Raw genomic sequence first — 20797 nt, 5'->3', positions numbered from 1 at the left:
TCCGAGCTTACGCTGCTCGGTGACGCACGGCGAGAGGGGCGGGGCTACGAGGGCGGCGCCGAGCGGCACGGCGACAGGGGGCGGGGCTTGTCGCGAAGGGGGCGTGGTCAGCGGCAGAGGAGCCGAGCGGGCGTGTCCGGCGCGGCCCCGCCCCCGCGGCGTGAGGGATGTGCGGTGGCGGCGGGAGCGGCGGGGGCCGCCCGTGCGGGCCATGGTGTGAGGCGTGCGGTGCGCGCCGCCATGAACGGGATGGCCCCGCCGCTCCTCGAGCCCAAGGAGCGGGTGCTGCAGCTGGGCGAGACCTTCGAGAAGCAGCCGCGCTGCGCCTTTCATACCGTGCGCTGTGAGCTGGGGGACGCGCGGCGGGGCGGGAGGGCGGCAGGTGCCGGACTCCGGGTTCCGGCTTGGCGCGGGGTCGGACCCGGAGCAGCTCACGCGGCCCGAGGCGGATCCGTCCCCGGCCTGGGGGGGAAGGGCCCGGGCGACTCTGCCTACGGCCGGGCGGTCCCTGCGGCAGGTCTCGAGCTCTGCCTTCTCGCGCTTCGTTTTCGGGAGCCGAGCGCAGTTCGGCACCAAAGGTGACGAGCGGCGTTCGTCGCGTCCCCTCCCCGCTTATATGGCCGCTGCGCGCTCGCGGCCCTGGGGTAGCCAGGAGACGGCTGTCCGGGGGTGACGCGAGGCCGGGCTGGCGGCTCCGAGCGCTGCCCCGTTCGCTCACGCGTTCCCCGCGGGGCCGCACGCCGGGAGGGGAACGCCGCGCCTGGGTAAGTGAGCTACTGCTGAGAACCGCCCTCGTTCTGGAAGTACACCGAGTGTTTGCCACCAGTCCCGCTTTTCGCTGACTGCGGTAATTCGATGATCTGTTCTGAAATCTGTTTTGAAATCTCCCTTCGTTTCCAACGAATGAGACGTAGGAACTGGTGTACTCATCCCCGCCGCGCACAGAGATCGCTCTGACACCTGAGGGTTGTGGTAACAAATGACTAAAGGGGGAAGCGTAGCTACTGGCTGCCACTGAAATTCAAGAGCCAGCTTATGTGCACTGAAATCGGTATCTCTGCTTGAATTGCCCAGCAGATGTAGCTTAAAGCAAATATCACCCCTGATTCCTGATGAGAAGCTCTGGAGCTCTGCTATGCTCCCCAGCAGCACACTGTGTGTGGGGCCCAGGACTCAAACCCACACGAGCACAAAGAATTTCCCCCCTAACATCTCATAGCCCCCTAGACGTGCTCCAACAGGTCTGTGCCCTTCTTGTGCCGGGGGCCTCAGAGCTGAATGCCGGCTGCAGGTGGGGCCTCCTGAGAGCCGACCGTAAAGGGACAATCGGCTCCCAGGGGCTTTCAAAAAGCTTCTTGCTGCAAGTATTTAATTGAAGTCTTTTCTTTTGAAGTCTAACACATCCAGTCTCCTAGCCTTTAGCACCTAACAGGGCTTCCTAAAGTAGATCGGAAAGGTGTTAACGTTTAGGAAAGGTGTTAACATTTAAGCTGAATACGGAGAAAAACAATCTCGACTTTGAATTCTGCTGATCTACAGATCTGATCAGGGGATCAGCAGGCGATATGCCAGCAAAGAAGGTCATAGCGTAATAGTCTCCAATTGAAATGATATTCAGAGCATGTCTAGGGTTAGAAGGGTCCTGAAAAGCCATCAAATAATCCAGTTTGTTCTTATTTTTAGATGACTTTAAGCCCGCCTCTATTGATACTGCTTGTGAAGGAGACCTTGAAGTTGGCAAAGGTGAACAGGTGACGATAACACTGCCGAATATTGAGGTGAGTGGGTTGGCTGAAGAGTGGCAGGCATATGGGATGGTATATTTTGCTATCATAGAACTGCAGAATGTTTTGGCTTGGAAGGGACTTAAAGTCTCTCCAGTTCCACCCACCTGCTGTGCATAGGGTCGCCAGCCACTAGATTAGGCTGCCTGCCCCAACCAGCCTGGCCTTGGTCACCCCATAATTATCTCTTATGGCTTACTGTCATAAGAATATGTCGAATATAGAAGGATAGAAAGTTTTAATGTCGTTTTAGAGCTGCTTGTGTAATTTTTAGAGCTCAAAACCAATTGCTCTAATGTGTAAAATTGCAAAGGACCTAAAGGACCAAACAGCTGTACTGTAGCTTTAAGTGTATTCACTGAATTGGAAGTAAGTTGTAGGATGACCTGAAGTGTTGCATATGCCGAAAAGCTTTATGTGGATATTGGCAGTGTGAGTTTCCCCTTGGTATTTACTGCTGTAGCACAGTTCTAAAGCAGGAAAGACTGGAAAGGGAAAATTTACTACCTGCTATGCTTTACTCCTCTGCTTATTGGTTACTGAAACCCCTTTTGGTAAAAGGAGTCCTACAGTAAGTATGCCATGATCTGGAAATAAGTTTGAAACTGATTAAATGCTGAAGATGAAATTTCCTTCTAGTCAGTCACCAGCTGCTTTTGGTCACGGTTGAGTCTGATTTGAAATAACCAATAGCATTTCTCAAAGCTAGAAATCATTGCTTATAATGAATTTGTAATCTCTGTGATGGATTGTTTTATCTTCCTAAGAAGGAAAAAGTTCTACGTTGTAACAATTGCTGGGCTCTTCTCATTTACCAGGGCTCTACTCCACCAGTGACAGTGTTCAAGGGCTCAAAGAAGCCTTACCTAAAGGAATGTATCTTAATTATCAATCATGACACTGGAGAATGTCGCCTAGAGAAACTTAGTAGCAACATCACTGTGAAGAAAATCAGGTGGGTAATTCACAAGGTGAACACCTGGCCTCATCTCATTAAGGAAATCTATTTGTTACTGAGTTGAAATTGAGATGTGTTTCGGCCCTTTACTATTTTTATCATAACGTTGTGTTTAGAAAGTCTCTGGCTTTGTTCAGTAGAGTGAAAAGCCTGTGATCTCAACACACCAACTTGGCTTTGCAGCTTTCAAGTCTTGACCAGCAGAAATCATAGGAAAGTCGTTTTTCCCCTACTTTATTTTAACTAAGAAGTGGCATATTTAGATGTATTAGAAGTATAATCTAATGATTACAGAGGAGGGCTAATCTCTTTGGAAAGTAGTTTGCATAATGTCTTCTGACTTCTAAATAAGAAAAGAGACCAAAAAAATCTCTGTTCTGGTTTCAGTAGTAGCAGTGACTTGTTTTTCCCCATACCAAGTTTGTGTTCTTTTGTATTACTGAATCTTCAGAACTTTCTTTCAGCAGTTATTAGTGAATGATCCTGGGTAGCCAGGTGTTATAACAAGTCAACTAACACAGAATTCAAAACTTACTGGCACCGTATTTATAATGTTACATCCATATCTAATTATATGCCATTAAGATCAATTAATGTACCTGTAAGTGTAATGATGCTTTTTAGGAAGATATGGCAAATAATTCCATAACTTGAGGTATAGCATCCCCTGTATTCCTGCTTTTTTATCTCATATCCTGTCTTCTAAAGCAATGACAATTTTCTTTTCTTTTTAAACAGAGCTGAAGGAAGCAGTAAGGTCCAGTCTCGTATAGAACAGCAACAGCAGCAAATCCGAAACTCAGCTAAGACTCCAAACAACAAAAATTCCCCACCGAAAGACAAGATGTTTCCACCTTCTCCTATGGATGACATTGAACAAGGTAATGCTGCTATATGAGCTTTAGAAACTTTGCTCTTAACTAGGATTTTTTGAGAGCAGAGTGTGTTTTAGTTTGACATTCACTCCAGGAGCTGATTGTGCAAGCACTTTGCCCTCATGCTTTGGTTCAAGTGGTAGCAAAGCAGTATTTGAAACTTAACCTTAAAATCAGATGAATCATTAGGCTTAATGCCACAAGCTATACTGCTTTTACTCATATACATTTATATATATATATATATATATATATATATATATATGTTTTCCTTCTGCTGCTTCTATAATCAAGCAGAAAGTAGCCTGTATTGTGGTACTGCAACCAGTGCAGTTGCTTCCCATTTTGACACAGCTTCTGTTTCTCTGCATTCAGTGAACATATAGGTTGCAGTGCAGTGCATTACAACTCAATTTTTGAATTCCCAGATGAGTCTTGTGAAAGATGACATTCAAGTGGGGGGGGGGGGAAATACAGCAAGTGCCTGCACAAATCACCTCTTGAACAGTGCTATGTGCCATGTTTGTGAGACGCGTATTTTGTGTAGTTGCAGGCCTTATTACTTTTTGGAGGGCAGGGAAAATGGCAGGTGGCCATTACTTGCTATGGGAATACTGACAGGTGACAGTTTCGATCAGTTGATGTCTATCTCCAAAGATGTTCTGAATTCCTTCAGATGTTTTTCAGATGTGTCACTATAAAGATATACAGAACAGTATTGGAATAGAGCTGGGGTTGCAAAGACAAAGGAAAGCTTGAGTGCAGTGAATGAAATAATACTTTTTCTTGGTGCTGTTGGGGAGTGGGAGTGTTGAACGCATTGCAAGATAATGAAGTGGCTGCCAAAATATATCAAACCCTTTTGTACTGCCAGTCCAATTTTGAGTGCTACTTAAGAAAGTGCAGAATAATTAAGAAACAGGGCTGGAAGGGACCTCATAAGGTTATCTAGTCCATCTTTCTGTCCTAAAGTCAGATTTCTGATGATTTCCTTATGGTTTATATTCATCGTATAAGTACAGGCCAGATTACTCCACTGCTTTTAAGTAGCCCTTAATGTCTTAATGTACTCAGAAATCTACTATGTCTCACCAGTTCTTTCTTCAAAATGATGCCATCTGGTTCATTCCTTTGTAGAAGTTTTCTAGATTGCTAATTCATTCTCACTCTCCTCTAGCAATTTCTCAGCTAGTTCAAAAATTTTCCTGCAGTATGGTGCCAAAAACCAGTTTCAGCTGAGGTTTTAGCCTCACTGCTCCAAGCAAGAAGGCTGGCTTACTGGCACTGTCTTCATATATGAAGACCAGATAGCATCTCATCTCAGCGTAATGCTTGTCATTTCTGCTGCAGCATGATACAGTAGAACTGTGTTTAGCGATCCACTGTAACAGGCTCTTCCAAAGTGTTGCCTGCTGAATCATTTTTCATCCCATGGTTGTGTAACTGACTATTCCTGTTTAAGTACACTACTTTGAACTTGTTACTATCTTCATTTTCTGGGGCGCAAGGAAGGTCACTCTGTATTTCTTCCCCAGTATATGTTTAGCCCTTCTTCCTCTGTCTGAAAATACTTGTATTTTTCTAATGAAATTCAGTTGTTTCAGAATTCAGGGCAAAGTTCTCATTCATCAATTTTCAGTACTGTTAATTTTTTTAATCAGTATTCACAAGTGAGAGCAGGGAAGAAGAGGCATAAGTGCATAGGACTTGAGTGCTGTATCTTGATTAGCTTACAACCTCAGAAGGGTGGTAGATCAGTCCTTGGCCTTTCTTCTCTAGAATTATTTTGAAGTATCATCTTGATCTTTCTGCCAGCTGCTTTCTAATTTTTGCGTTAGATTTTCTGGCTTATTTCTATGCAGATGTTGTGCATACTTGCACTTAGCTGCAGGATTCTTCCAGTTTTTTACCTCTTTTTTGCCTTGTGTTTGAGTCAGATTGCAATAAAGGACCACTTTGGCTCTTCTATTCTTCCTTGGCACTAAGGTAGTTTGTCCTTGCAGTCATAGCCATGCTATTTCAGCAACTGCCAGTTTTCCTGAGTGCCTTTTTTCCTTTAGACCGGCCTTTGATAAGGCTGACTGGCCTGAACACCTTTTCCTTCAGGCTGACCTTTGATAATGCAGAACTGGAAGCATTCATGGAAGTTTGTGTTTAAGCTTATTCTTTTATTCTCCTTTCTTGATTTGATTAAGTCTTGAACAGTCTTACTTTTTGATCACTTTCATCTTCAACATTTGAAGATGTTGTCCATGCACATGTTGATTGCATTGCTGAACTGCTGGCAGGTATATTGAGTGCAGTTACTGACATTTTGTTGCTAACTTATTTCTGTGGTTATAACTGCAACTTTTAATCAGGTAAAGACATCTTTAGGGAAAATATAAGACTAGCTAGTTACAGAAATTAAAGGCTATGTGGGATGCATGCATTACCCTGTGGAATGTGGGGTTCGTGTTCAATTATCCTTGTTCTAATGCTTGACTTGAAAGGGGGAAAACTGTCCAAGCTCAGGGAGAAGAAAACCACATGACAAACTAGATGTTTGCTCATACCCTTTTCTTTGTTCTGAGGTTTTCTGATTTACTTATTTTTTTCCTCTCAGTAATGTGTTGATTTGTGTAACTGATTTTCTTTTGTAAATGACGATTTTCTTTGTCCCTCTTATACATCAGTGATGATAATGCTAACTGAGAAACATTGTTTGCAGAACTAAAAGCAGAAGCCAGCATGATGGATCAGCTGAGTAGTTCTGATAGTTCATCTGACTCCAAAAGTTCTTCATCCTCTTCATCAAGTAGTGAAAATAGTTCCAGTGACTCTGAAGATGAGGAAGCAAGGCCCTCTCTTCCCTTGTCAATGCCATATCTGCAGCCACAGCCTACTGTGTCTGCCGTACCTCATCAGGCTGTCCCTGATGAAGATGCCAGTCATAACAGATCCCAGGAGAACAGTGGTCATATGATGAATACACTACGTAAGTACAAAGACAGTTCTTTTCTTAGTATGCCATTCCAGACATCAAGATTCTGAGCAGAAATCATATTGTTTTTAAGTAGGTCTCTGTTTTAATTTAAACTGTGGGAAGCAATGCTAAGGTTTGATTGTTCAGCCAAAGTCTGAATTAGATGGTAGGCTGGAAGGCTTTTGGTCCCAAGAGATACTAAATTAAAGCTGTTGCAGTTCTGATTTGTTCTGGCTTCCTCCCAGTTATATACATTGAGACTGTAGAACAGTGATTTTGTAATGAAAGCACTTGAACTTACAGGGTACTCTCAAAACATGTAATTTCTTGGTTAGAACTATGGGAAAGATACCACACTGACAATACTTTGAATTACAGAAGAGATGGCATATTCTTAGCTACTTCAATTACTATTATTTATGGCACTGTCCCAACTGGACAGCATGGCAAAACTCTCTTTTGCATGTAAGGAAGGCAGTTGTTTATTTTCAGGTGATACTATCTTATTCCACCAATTCAACCAACTAAAAATGTCATTTGAAAAGTAGCAGCTGCTGTGTTCTTCAAGATGTGATTACCACACAGCTTGGAATATATTGCTAAGTATTGTCAAAAAGGAGAGCTTGGACAGAGGAGGGAGAGAAAATCAGTCGGTAGAGTCTCAAGTTTGCTACCTAAATAAGCAGGGGTATTCAGATGTAGAAGCTGTAAGTGTTCAGCTGTTTGCAAACAAGTATGTTTTTAATTAGACATTGAACTGCAGGCTCACATTATGAAGAGATTTCTGTAAAACCCTACTGTACTGCCTGAGATATTTAAGGCCTATCATCTATATGTAAACAGGTTATACTGAAGTTTCAACTTTTATTTCAGCACCTAATAGTTAATGCAAACAGGTTTGGTGGTTGGTTTTTTGGGGGTTTTTTTGTTTTTTTTTTTTCAGTGTTGGGTTTTTTTTTGTAGCAAGTATTGAAATACTTAAATATCTGTGGTTACTTACATACTGTCTGATCAGAGATAAGATCAGATGGAAAAGTCTTGTGACTTCATGTGCCAATAACTTAATGCTATCTTCATTTTACTGTCAGTGTAGAAAACAATGTCTTCGTTTGTAATTTGTGTGACTTCGAAATATGCCATTTATTTCAACTCTTGTTCACAAATGAGATTCACCATTCTTCATGCTTTATTTAAAGCTGCTATGAAAATGAGATGAAGCTCTTCCTCCTGTGACAGAATCTCAGCTGTCAAAACTTCCACTGAGAAACACTCTTAGGAGTACAGGTGGCCAACTCTACTAGTTCCAACAGTCATAGTGAGAAAATGCTGCTTGAAACATGACAACATCAAAGCCATCACAGAGGAAGTTGATGACTTAGTGCTTGAGAACTTGCGTAGACAGGTGAAACCTTCTGTTTGTAGCATCAAGCCTTGGGCTTAACTAGCTTGCACAGCTATTTATTTAGCTTAGCTCTAAATTGGAGAGACCTGGATTTGACAGAAAACTTTCTTGGTAGATAGGGAATTAGATGGATGATCACAGTCAGAGTTGTGGCCAGCAGCTCTATGTTCAAGTGGAGATCAGTGACAAGTGATGTTCTTCAGGTGTTGATATTGAGACTGATGTTTAACATATTTGTCAGTGTGATGGACAGTAGGATCGGGTGCACCCTTAGCAAGTTTGCTGATGATGTCAAGCTGTGTGGTGCAGTCAACACCCTGAAGAGAAGGGATGCCATCCAGAATGACCTTGACAGGCTTGTGTGGTGGGCTTGTGCAAACCTCATGAAGTTCTGCATGCTGATCAGTGTAATCTTCAGCACAAACACAGGTTGGGTGGAGAATGCACTGAAAGCAGCCCTGAGGAGAAGTACTAGCAAATGTTAGAATCATAGGATATCCTAAGTTAGAAGGTACCTATAAGGATCATTTAGTCCAACTCCTGGCTCTAGACAAGACCATAAAAAACCAGACTGTATGTCTGAGTGTGTTATCCAGATGCTTTTTGAACTCTGTCAAGCTCAGTGCCAGCTTCAAGCTCAGCTTCCTAGGCAGGTTGTTCCAGTGACTGAACACCCTCATGGTGAAGAACATCTCCTGATATCTAACCTGTACGTCCCCTGTTGCCACTTCATGTTGTTCCCCTGGATTCTATCATTGGTCACTATAAGGAGATCAGCACCTCTCCCATTCATAAAAAAGCTGTAGGCTGTGATGAGGTCTCCCTTCAGTCTCCTCTTTTATAGGCTGAATAGGTTACCCAGAGAAGTTGTGGATGTCCTATTCCTGGAGATATTCAAGGTCAGGTTGGATGGGGATTTGGGCAGTGGCTAACAATCATGCCCAATGCAGAGGGATTGGAACTGGATGATATTTAAACTGCTTTCCAGCCAGATTCTGTGAGGATTCGAGTTTTATTTACTGCATGATTCTATACCTAATGAGTACTGTTAATGTTTGAAGTACACTTCAACTAGACAAATATTAAGAAAGTCATTTTGAAGAAGAATGCATTTCCTCTAGCTCTCTTGGTGAGGAAATTTGGCAGGAGAGGGTAAATAACAGTGAAACCTGGAGGCACTAAATGAATAGCACATGGTTCTAGCTGGAATGACAAGATTTCTGTTGGGGTTTGGGATGGTCATTTCTTCCATCTCAAATGTTCTTCAGAAATAAAACACTGAAGCAACAAATGTCCGCACAAACAAATAGCTTGCTTGTCTAATCCTGTTTTGAGGTTTGATCATGCATGTGCATGACTAGTTTTGTGCAGCTCTGCAGAATCAAGGCTGTGATTAGTAATTAGTGAAGTTTTTCTGGCTTGCTGAATGCGGGCAGAAGTTTGGGGAAAGGGTTAGAGAGAGGTTTCATCTTAGGTATATAAATCATACAGTTGAGGTTTTGTGGAACTTGGAAGGCACAGGAGCATGGTAACAAAACACTTCTATCAGATAGAAATAAGTTACCTTCTCCAGAATCCAGGGGTCAAAGCTGCCTTCTTATCCTCAGCGGCAAGGCTCACCCCTGAAATCCTGCTTCTTTCTTTCTCCCTTCCAAAGCTGATCTAAGCTCACAACTTGCCTTATAATAAAGCTTGTAAATGCTGACGCTAGTTAATCTCTTTACAAATATTTGAACATATGTTGCTTTATGTTTACTTGTAAATGAGAGTTATGCTAAGCAAAGTCTAATTTTCTAGGAAAAATCAGCACACTGACTATACTGGGGCAGTGTCTCATGTATTCGGCTTTCAACACAACTTCAGTTCTCTAGATTGTTTTTGGTGCTGGTACAGCAGCTAGTCATGAAATGCTTTTCCGTGTATTTGGTGCTGATATACCAACTACGATCTATGAAACACAGACACTCTTATGAGTTTCCTTGTCTCAAGTAACTTCTTGCATGAATTCAACTGTATTACAGCCACCGATGTAAAAGTTTAGGAAATGCCACGGTTTGCAGGGTAATCTGTTTCATTTATTTAATGCTACTAGTAAGCACTGGCACTGTGGAAGACTGAATTCCCTTTTTTCCCCCACTTTATTACTGTGCAAAGTACAGTTGAGTGTAGATGATTCTTCAGAGTCCTGATTAAATCAAGCTTCCATTCTGAAACTACTAATTCTAGTCTCTGTTATTTTGCCATCTTTCTGCAGGTGTTCTTTTAGAGGTATTTAGAAAGATGGGCCAGAAAGTTTCCCCTGAAATATATCCAAATGAATTACTTCTGATTCTGGAATTTGGAGTCCTTGCTTTTCCCATCTGCTGGTTTTCACAAGCGTTGATATTTTCTAGTTGGTGTTATTCAGTTTGTGCAATTTCTATTAACTGTGTTGAAATAACTTCTGAAGGCTGCAGAATCATTATTTGAAAGGTTATCTTCTTGTTCTTACTGCAGCCATCTCTCAAAGTAGGTAATGCATAATAGGATTAGGATTTCCAAGAACTCTTTGATTGTTTTCCTTTGAATGATAAATGCTTGAGTTTAATTTGCTAGTGCCATTCTCTGCCTTGTAATACTGTTTCTCAGGTTAATATATTGTCCTCAATAATTTCCAACAAATTACTTTTTTTTTCCCTTAAAAATTGCTTTTTAAACATTATAAGTGATATGGCTGTAGATATGCTCTTTAGAATTGGAAAAATGACTACAGCAGTACTTTAAAGATTGCTGAAAAGATCCATCTTCACTATTCTTGCCTTACATAAACAATGTTTTCTGCTTTGTTGTGGAGAATCGTGTACCATGCTTCCTAAGCTGTAGTGCTGACATAGTGGAAAACAAAGGAAGGCTAAATGCAGCCATGTTAAAGACTTCAGTGTTCTAGCAGAAATGTTATGCCTGATAACAAAACATATGCTCCGAGTGTCTTGCTGGTTTTACCCTACTGAGGTTACTCTTATCCATCTGGAAAAGTGATCTGTGAAGGGTGAGAGAACATATGAAAATACTGTGCCTACTGAGTTTCAGCCATTCTCTGTGCTTTTCAGTTCATTTCTGAACAATGTGAGGGGTTCATTTTTCATTTTCTAATGGCTATTTCACAACAGAGGTGTGAAGAAAATCACACTAGCTGGAAGAAATTCTTAACCTAAAAAAAATGGGGTGCTGCTGATATGGTATCGATTCTTTATAACACACTGCTCTGTTTGTTTTTGTTGTTAGTGTTCTTTGGTTCCTCCCCTCCCTTCCCATAAGCTTATGGACATTCATTGCAAGCACAATGTAGTCTCTGTTCTTAATTTCCCATTTTGAAATATGTATATAGCTTCCAAATTAAAGTGCTGTGTGAAATTGCTTTTGATGTTTTGTTTGTTCGCTTGTTCCAAAACCTGTTTGCAATAGTAGGTCACCGATACATCTATAAAAGGTGCATCAAAGAGCTGCTGCTCTTGATTGAGACATGGCTTTGTTGTCAAGCACAGCTGAGTGCATTCAAATGTTTATTGGAAAGGAAAAAAAAACCAACAACCCTGCAACTTGTTTTTCACAAACCTGCATTTGGCAGCAGTTTTCCCCTTTATGAAGCATGAAAATGTGGGTGGCAAAGATAGGTGTCAGCTGTTGTGATCTTGCAATAGTAAATGCCTTTGTGACTAATAAGCTAATGGCCTTCCTGCTAAGAGTTTAAAATTGCAGAAATGCGGTCTCTGTGGTTCTGTTGGTTTCTACTCTTATGTAGAAACTAAAATCAAGTTGGTTGTTAAGCCTTTAATTGGGAAAGGGGAAAATCTTGAAAGATATTTCCTTGAAAATGACTAATATGATGACTCTGTCTCTTTTAGGAAATGACTTGCAGCTGAGTGAATCTGGAAGCGATAGTGATGACTGAACAAATCTTTGGCCTTAAATGTATCACCTTTCTTTTTTTTTTTCCCTTTGCTAAATATGTCTTAGCATCTGTTTTGCACTAAGATTAGATTACCAGAGACTGGAATGAATGTCCTTGATTTTAATAATAAAGGCATCCTAATTTTCTACTGACACATCGAGTCCATGACACAGCGGCATTGATATATTGTCAGTGCTGTGGTTATGTGTTTACCTTTCAAATTACTGTATTTACAGTAAAATGGTGTATGATCTGATTTTAATTATTTTGCCTCAGCCACCTGTGTTACTTGAAAAATGATTTGTAACAGATTTGTACCAGCTAGCTACTTATATAAATAGTTATAGGATGGAGAAATTCTGATATTTATAGAGGCAAGTTTCCTTTCTATCATTTAAATGCTGGATGCTGATCTCACAGCTTTAACTTGGAGGGTATAAAAGGGAGAGTGACTAAATGAGGTCTGCTGTGTCAGCTTATGCTTTTTGTTCAGTTCACAGATTATACCTTCAAGGAAACTGCTGAATAATGTGGTCCACTTGTGCAGTTACAGTTTACAATTGTTCAACACGTTGCTGAATTCCTAATTTCATTGTATTATAGGACTTTATATTCTGAGCCTCAAGATTCCTGAGGGAACTTGTCTATTCTCTGCCTTTTTTATGTAACTTGAATAGGCTGGTCTTTTTACAACCTTTTTGTATCGAAATCTAGATAACTACAGAGACAGCAAGGAGTTTTCTTCATTTAATTCTGTAATGGAAATTAAAAAATTTCTTTGTAGGGGTACAAAAGTAATTTAATAAAGCAATATTTATCATTTTATTGTCTGATTTTGTTTTTACTGGTTAATGTTTCCACCTTTCACTGAACCATAGTCGTGCCATTGAAAGGCTTATCATACCATTTTCTTGCTTTCTGTTTCTTTATAACTGATATGCAGTCACTTCCCACTATGCAAGACTTGGGCATTTGTTGCTTTTGTAGGCATTGAGACAACCCTCATTAAGAGCTTTGCTGTAAGTTTACAGCAGTGCCAGTGACTGGTGAATGTATCTAACAGGTTGCACCCAAATACAATTGCTAAGCCATACTGTACTAGAGAAGAAAGTATCTGCTTAGAAGAAGTATCTGCTTAGCTCTCTGCCCCCAGACTATGGCACCTTGGCTATGATCTACATCAGATAACAGCTTTCTAGAGTGTCAGCTTTCTAAAGACGGTATCATAGGAGAAAACATTGTTTTGCTTATACTGCTCACATTAATGACCATGATTAAATAGACCTTTGAGAAGAAAATGCTAATGAGCAATTTTTAGATAGAAAGCAATGTAAATAAAGACATTTTTGAGGGTATTGTGTTCTCTGATGAACTATAACTGTTGCTATTGGAACTTTAGCAAACTGCTTTCTTCTTGGCACCTGCTGCTAGTGAGGTCTGCTTTGATGATGGGAGGACCTGAGCTGTTACTGCTAATCTGTAATTGAGTTAAAGCAGTATCCTAAAGTGAAACGTCCTCTTTTTGGCTTCCCCACACCCCTAATGGTTTGCATCAAAGCCTTCCTTCAGGCCAATGGTATTTTTTCTGTTTGTTTTTTTTCTGAACAATCATGCATTTAGGGCACGTGGGATTGAGCAGCTGTACAGCAGTGCTGACTAAGCTTGGATCCAAATCATGGGTAAGTGTTTATATTTCTAAATTATAATCATTCATTCTTCAGAGAAAAATGAACAGAAAAGCTGCTGCAAGTGCAGCCTGCCTGTGTCTGATGTATAATTGTATTCACATGTGCACAGGTGCTTAAATATAGTTCTGCAGGTAAAGCAGCTTTCCAAGTTCTTGAGTCTCAGGACTGTAACTAAGCCTGCACTATCTTTAGGTTTTCATCTTTGAGTTAGAAAGCTTCTCGAATGGGAAGAGCCCTTGTTAAGCTTTTGTACATCACTTAGTACAAAGCGGTTAGAGGCGAGTCAGTCACTCCCCAGTATAAATATGTGACTTAAATGGGTGTATTCTGTCAAATGCACGGTTGTGATAATTCATGAAAGGCTCCCTTTAAATATCAGCACAGGAGATAAGATTCTGGAACAGAGTTCCTATTGAGATAAGAGGAAAAAGATAACAGACATTGAACGTGTGAAGAAAAAGGTGCTATATGCTGGATGTAGTCCAAATGTATGCAGTCTCGCTCCCCTTCTCCATGTAAGTGTCAGGCTTTGGAAAGCAACCTAAAGAGCTTGCCTGGATCTTTTGTTCTACAGAGGAGATTGGCTTGGGTCTCATTTGTGACCTGCTTGGAGCATTTGTTCCACTATGGCTTGCTTTGTGCGCTTTCCTGAGCAGGCTGAGTTACCTGCCTAAGTTACCTTCCTTGAGTTTGTTATCAAATGGAAGAAGTGAGAAAGTGGTTGCACTGAGATCTGGAGGCATGAGAGGTGTTCTTGCAGCAGGAAAACAGATTAGGCCTTTTTTGGTCCTGGATTATTTTATTTTTCCTAGGCTCCAATTTGAAAATTACTTTTCTCTCCTTTAAAGTCATTTTTATTCCTGTTGTGTTAACTAGTAATGAACGAAATCATTATCTGCAACACTATTTCTACAACCTCTGAATGCCTCTTTCAAAATACTCTTCTGAAATACATATGGTTCCATCTCCTTGCTTTCGACGGTTTTGTCTTTCTATCCAGAGATACAAAGCGTGTGTGTGTGCATGCATCTCTAAACATCTGGAAAGTAAGTACAGTTTTTATGGGTACATAACTAAGCTATTGTGTATGTTTGGGATTTGAGGAACATCTGCGTACCACTCACTGATAAATGAAAAATGTCTGCCAATGCAGGCTCCACTGAAATTGGTCTGCCTTATGGCTCCTACAGCATTAAGAGCTACTGCAGGAGCAGCCCACCTGAGCCTCTCCTCACAGCACCTGATATGTGTACAGTTTTTCTAGTAACTACCTCTTCTGGTCACAGTATTCGACTGTGGTTAAGTTCTGATAAGATGATAACATATACTTGCTAATTGCAGCTACCTTGCCTGACAGCTTCCAGTTTTCTTAAGAACTCTGCCCTACTCTTGTTTTCATGGACTCTGCCTCGGGGCAGTGGGACAGGCTAAGGCAATCGCTTTAGGATAACCTTGATGCTGCTTTCTCCTGCAGCTAACACTGAGATTGCCATTTACTTGTAATTTTACATCTATCTGTAATTTGCTCTTGAGATCCTTGCCCACAGTTCTGTAATGTCCCCTTAGGAAGCTCTCATAAACATCAGGCGCTGTATAATGTCTATGCGGCTGCATGGTAAGCAATAATCTCGTTTCCTGCATTCTCTCTCATCCTTCTTAAACAGTGCAATGAGGGCACCTAGGATGGGTAAAAATGAAATGTCAAGAGAAGGAAGGAGACTGACATGGCTTACGGTGGTTCTAAGCCTGAATGGTTGCCTTCATGTGAATTCCTTCCCTCGCCATTTTTCGAAGTCATTTTGCTAACCTTGTTCCTAGGGATGGTCTGGCAGGATGTGGAGTTCAAATCAGCTCTGAAATGATTTAAAATTAAGAATGAAGGAGAGAGTTTTGAAAACAGGTTTTTGCAATTTCTTAAAATTTGCACTCCTGCTTTTTGGATGAGATAAGGGAAATGAGAAAAGAAGGTGAAGATGTACTGAAATGAGGAGAAGCAGGAAATAATGAGTTCTTCTCCAGTTTAGACTTAAACTGAGATAAGGGAACAGTCATCCATACCCAAGCAAATCTGAAATGTGAAAGGGAGGACTGAAAGGTCTATGTCTTCATAAATCTTCAGCTATTGTTCTGCCCAGTCAAATGAATTTGTGGTGACAAGGCCACCTGTTCGCTAACTGGCTACCAGTTTTGTTCCAAATGATCTTTGTACCACCTGCATAAGAGTAATGCACAATGACTTGGGTATTTGAAGGCAGCTCTCTGCTTACTAGCTATCGGGGTGCAGGAATGGGCTGAATTGGTGGAAGCTCTAAAAGAAGGTTACTGTGACTTCTACTTCACAGTTTGCATGTTCTGGTGGTGAAGAAAAGCTCCTGAATATCAGGCAATGCTCAGAGTTTGTGTCAGCAGGAAGAGCTATACAGTTCCTAAGAAGGCATACCAACTTTATGCAGGGTTTTCATAAGAAACTATGCTAAATCTGCTGTAGTGAAGGGTCTGGCCTGCTAGGAACAGCAAAGACTTGGGCTATAGTTGTTCCTGTGGTTTTCTGAATCCATAGAAGAAAATTAGTGAGTTCTCAGATTTTTCCTTCTCTGAAAAGCAAATCCTTCTGCTGTGGTAAGGAAGGAATGGAGGTTAGAAGCAAAGATGAAGGAGCCTTTCATTCAACAGAGAAGGCTTTGTTGATGTACAACACAAATCTGGTGAGTTAGCCACAGAGACCTCTCCTGACTTGCTTTAAACAGGGGCCCTTGTTACAGATCCTGCTTTCCATCTCTCATCTTCTATATGCTGTCATTTCTGCGCAGTTTTGTTTGTCTCCTAAAAATTCATACCTGCCTTATTCTCGTAAGTGTGCACGCACACAACAGGGGATTATTGTCTCTCTGTGGGAGATGAGGTCTTCTTCATGCTGTTGTTTAAAGTTTAAAAAGCAGACTGTCTTAAGAAGGTAATTAAGATCCAGCAACAACATGAACTGTTCTTTAATCTCTTTAGTTTCACTTCCCATGTTGTGCATCTTGTTCTACCAGTTTCCATGCTCTTGCAAAACGTTGCACAATGATTTCCCCTTAGCAACCAGCAGAATGAAGCTTGAGCTCACCTCCTTGGACATACCTTTTCTAAGATCCTTGATGTACTGAGTTTCCAGAAAACTTTGCAATCTTTTAATTGCCACAGCTTTTGCAATAAATACTCACGGACATCCTCATATACAGTTATCATAGAGACTCAGCAAATGATGCAGCCTGAAATGCCAAATCACCTCTTAACTGATTTCCTTGTTACATTTGACTTGCTACACATTGACAATGCATGAAAAAAAATAGCTTTAACCAGAGGCTTGATCCAAATATTTACGGTAGTGTTATGGAATCCTCAACTGTCCAGTGCTTATTAAAGCTAAGGACATTTTAAAGGCCAATGTCTGATTGAGATTTCCCCTTCAAATTAAGAGTTTTTGTGCCAGCTTGTGGTTCTGTTGAAAAGATGAGATAGTAGAGACAGGTGATTCGCTTACTAGACTGTAGGCTGTGACACAGGCAAAGCCAGACTGGATATCACATTACTTCACAGTAACACCAACACCTCAACACATGGATACACCTACCCCTGTGGCAAAAAGCTGTTCTGAGCAGTTCTCATCAGAACAATGGATAGGCATAAGAGCAGCAGCGCACAAGGTGAGAGCATTGTCAGAGCATTAGGGTCAGGCTAACTACAGATGATTTGGGAATTAGCAGTCCTAGAGCAACTCTGCTGGAAAGGTTTGCATGCTTGTGATCCCCTCCCATCACAGGGTGGAACAACTCCCACTCCTGTTCTGCATGATAACATCCCCACCTCCCCCCCACCCTTTTTTTTTTTACCCCTCTTTTTCCCTGTGCAAGAATTACCAATAGAAACAGTTAACATTTCATAAACACATTATTATTATTATGTATTTATTTATTTAAATAAGTAATGATCATAATAAAAATGACTGTTGAATGTGACCTGAGTGTAGGTGGGGAAAAACTCCATGTAAATTAGTAGCTCCGTGTTCCCCTCACATACTTGAGCTACTTTCCCTCTTATAAATACAGCCAGACGATGCTTAGTAACCTTCACCCAGATACAGTATTTCTCAAGGATACCGGTGATCCGTGGCTGTGGCTATGTTTAGCAGAGGATGCAAGATGGTTAATCTATTTAAGAAGTTCTTGCCACAATGAGAGTATTTTTGAAAGTACCATCTGGAAGGAGTGTACTGAGCTTAGTGGGGACTTTTTATACCTGTTCATTTGTATAACTAAACAGCTGTTCAAAGCTGAGAACCCATCCTCGCTATTGTACTTTCCATTTGACTCCCTCATGGTGGTGAAGCAACAGCTACTCACAGGTGATAATTGAAATCCCCAAGAGAGAAACTAGTTAACGTCTTAATAATGTCTTAGCTATATTTATAATTCCATAGAGAGACTCTGAGCTGAGTTAGCCGAAGAAGCCACTGTGTTCCATTGGAGCCTTTGATCCAAACGACCTCTGTTCTGGAAACCAGAAGTGCTTATGCTGCATAAATCTCTCTAACAGAAATATGTGTGAGGTTGTCTGCGCTATGGTGGAGAACAGTCATGGTGGGGTAAGTTCAGCTTCTGTTAAATAGGATAATCAGTGCAACAAGAGGCCGATTATCAGATAGTCCATAGATGTGTTTGATGGTGCTGGTGATCTTATGCTTCCTAGAACCTGAAGTGCAACCCCCATACAGGTATGGTGGTTGTTGGAAGTGCAGAGATGCAGATGTTTCCTTGCTGCTGCTGCAGAGTGTGAACTTCCTGGGTCTTATCATCAGCTCACACCACACAGAGACCTCCTGTCGGGTATAGATGCTCAGCTGCAAAAGCCTGCCTCACAGCTGGCTTTTCATCGACTTGTACTTCTTTGACAAGGAGGAGGGGCAGTACCAATGGTAAATTTGTGCATGTGACAATTTGTTTTCCAAGCTAAATGAAAACTGTAATTTCAAGTGTACTTGCCTTGACACCTCTCCCAGCTTTCCAGTTTACAGGGATAGTGGCAGGGTGCTTGGCAAGGAAGGAAATATTTTGGTCATCCCACAATAAGGTGAGGTGACTGCTCAAGGCTGAATAATTGCTCAGCAGTTGGAATCCCTGCTGCCTGACCCTATTCACATGACAAAACCACACAATGTAACACCTTGTGCTGTTAAAGTTCTCCCAGACTAGAATATGCTACTGTTGCCGTGAATTAGGCCACCTTGTTTCAGAGGCCTCTCCCCCACCTCGAGCTAGTAAGGGAGGTGAATGCTGCACAAATCATGGACGTTGCCCATGGTTTCTTTGCACATCTTTCCTCTTGCACTCCACTCTCAGCCACGTGCAGCAGTGGACCTTCTACACACACAGCTTTGAACTCAGGGAGGCTGGACAGTCCCTAGCTGTTCCTGACATGAAACACCAGCCACCTAAGGAATCAGCTGCTGCAGGTAGAGTGAGGAGATGCCCCGAAAGAACAGCAAGTTCCTCATTATGGGCAGCAGAAATAGCACATGCTTTCCTCTTTTCATGGAAGAGAGTATTTAGGTTTGTGTTAATTGTATAGGGAGGTGATAGTTTACCCATTCTCTGCTCTGCACAAACCTCATTAGCAGAGGACAGAGCATTGAAATTCCTTCCATTCACCATTCCACCACAGCAGCAGCCAGAGCTGCCATCTTAATACCAAAACAGTCTTCACTCACCAAAGGATCAAGACTACCTCAAAGTTGGATGGGATCTCAAAGACCACCTAGTTCCAACCCTCCACCATGGGCAGAGATACCTTCCACTAGACAAGGTTGCCCAAAGTGTCAACCAACTTGGTTTTGAATACCTCTGGGGATAGGCAGCCACAGCTTCTCTGGGCAGCCTGTGCCAGTGCTTCACCACCCTTATGAAAAATAATTTATTCCTTTTTTCTACTCCAGATCTCCCCTCTTTCACTTTAAACCCACTGTCTCTTGTCCTATGATCACACTGCCTGATAAATGTCCAGCTTTCTCATAGGCCTTTCTTAAGTACTGGAGAGCCACTCTACAGTGTCTCCCTGACACCTCCTAGTCCATTCGATGCAATAGTATTGTAAGCCATTGCTGTACCCCTTCTGACAAAAGTAAATAAATAAAAATAAAAAAGCCTTTTGTTTCAAAGGGTGTCACTTTCAAAACATAAAGAGCATCTCAAAAGAGAGCCAAGCTGGGTGAGTTGTAGTGGGTAGTCCTTTCCCCTTAAGGACTGAGTTAGTCACACATCCAAGCTCACAGCCCTGTCAGGGCATAAACTACCCAGCTGCATGGTCTTCCAGCCTCCAGTATTACCAGTTCATGAGGAAAGAATAAAACACAAAATGCAAATGTTTGAGTCACAAACAAAGGGTGGGTGAGCAGGATTAGGTGAGGCTGTACTGACTAACCCATGTCAGCAGTAAGCAAAGATTGCTCCTATTTTGTCCTGAAGCAAATGAGTCTGGCTGTGCTGAAGCTCTGGATGGTGCTGGAAGGGGCTGCTGGTGCAGAAATGTCTGAATTCTGATCCCTGGATGACTAACAGGTGTGTCTGGCCTGGGTTGACAGGGAGTCATCACAAAATCAGTCTATCTACAATATAGAGCAAAGCTGGGATAAATTGTTGCTACGATGTATCTGGTGTAGATGTGCTGAATCCCTTCAGGCAGAAACATTTTATCTCTGGCACAAAATGATTCATTAGAAACTGTTTCAAATAGTATCTTTGTATTGATAAGGTGTGTCCTGATGAATTTGTCAAGGACATTAATTTCACTGTATTTTGTAATCTGATCTGTAAAGCTGTGCACAGAGTTAATGATAGTTTAATTGTCTATCTCCAGAGATTAGCAGAAAGATTTTTCTGACCAGAATATTGGTCCCACCTTCAGTATTTCTCATTCTTAAACAACAAAACAACTGGTAGTTAAAACAGTGTTTTCTCTAATGTCATCTGAGGCTTTCAGGATATGATACGATTAAGAATTTAATTGTGAAGCCAGGTATGGATAGCATAAGATTTGTCTCCAGTCATAATTCTGCTTACTCCAGACTATAGTTGATGGCTATTTGTTAGTTCCAGCAGAGCCAAAGTAACTCCTCAGAGATGCAAGCTTAAGGCTGTCAGGATGTATTTAGAAGTAAAG

The 20797-nt window shown here is 41.6% G+C and overlaps 1 protein-coding gene across 1 annotated transcript; it reads left to right on the top strand.

The window, feature by feature from the left end:
• Positions 1 to 144: 144 nt before the first annotated feature.
• On the top strand, positions 145 to 12739 carry EAF2 (ELL associated factor 2). The gene is made up of 6 exons (XM_072342066.1): positions 145 to 343; positions 1684 to 1778; positions 2603 to 2739; positions 3481 to 3623; positions 6328 to 6594; positions 11869 to 12739. The coding sequence occupies exons 1-6, from the start codon at positions 241 to 243 to the stop codon at positions 11913 to 11915; spliced, it is 792 nt and encodes a 263-aa protein (XP_072198167.1). The 5' UTR covers positions 145 to 240; the 3' UTR covers positions 11916 to 12739.
• The last annotated feature ends 8058 nt before the right edge of the window (positions 12740 to 20797 follow it).

Source organism: Excalfactoria chinensis, chromosome 7 (assembly GCF_039878825.1).
Source record: "Excalfactoria chinensis isolate bCotChi1 chromosome 7, bCotChi1.hap2, whole genome shotgun sequence".
Taxonomy (NCBI): Eukaryota; Metazoa; Chordata; class Aves; order Galliformes; family Phasianidae; genus Excalfactoria; species Excalfactoria chinensis.
This window is presented reverse-complemented; position numbering and strand designations above follow the sequence as displayed.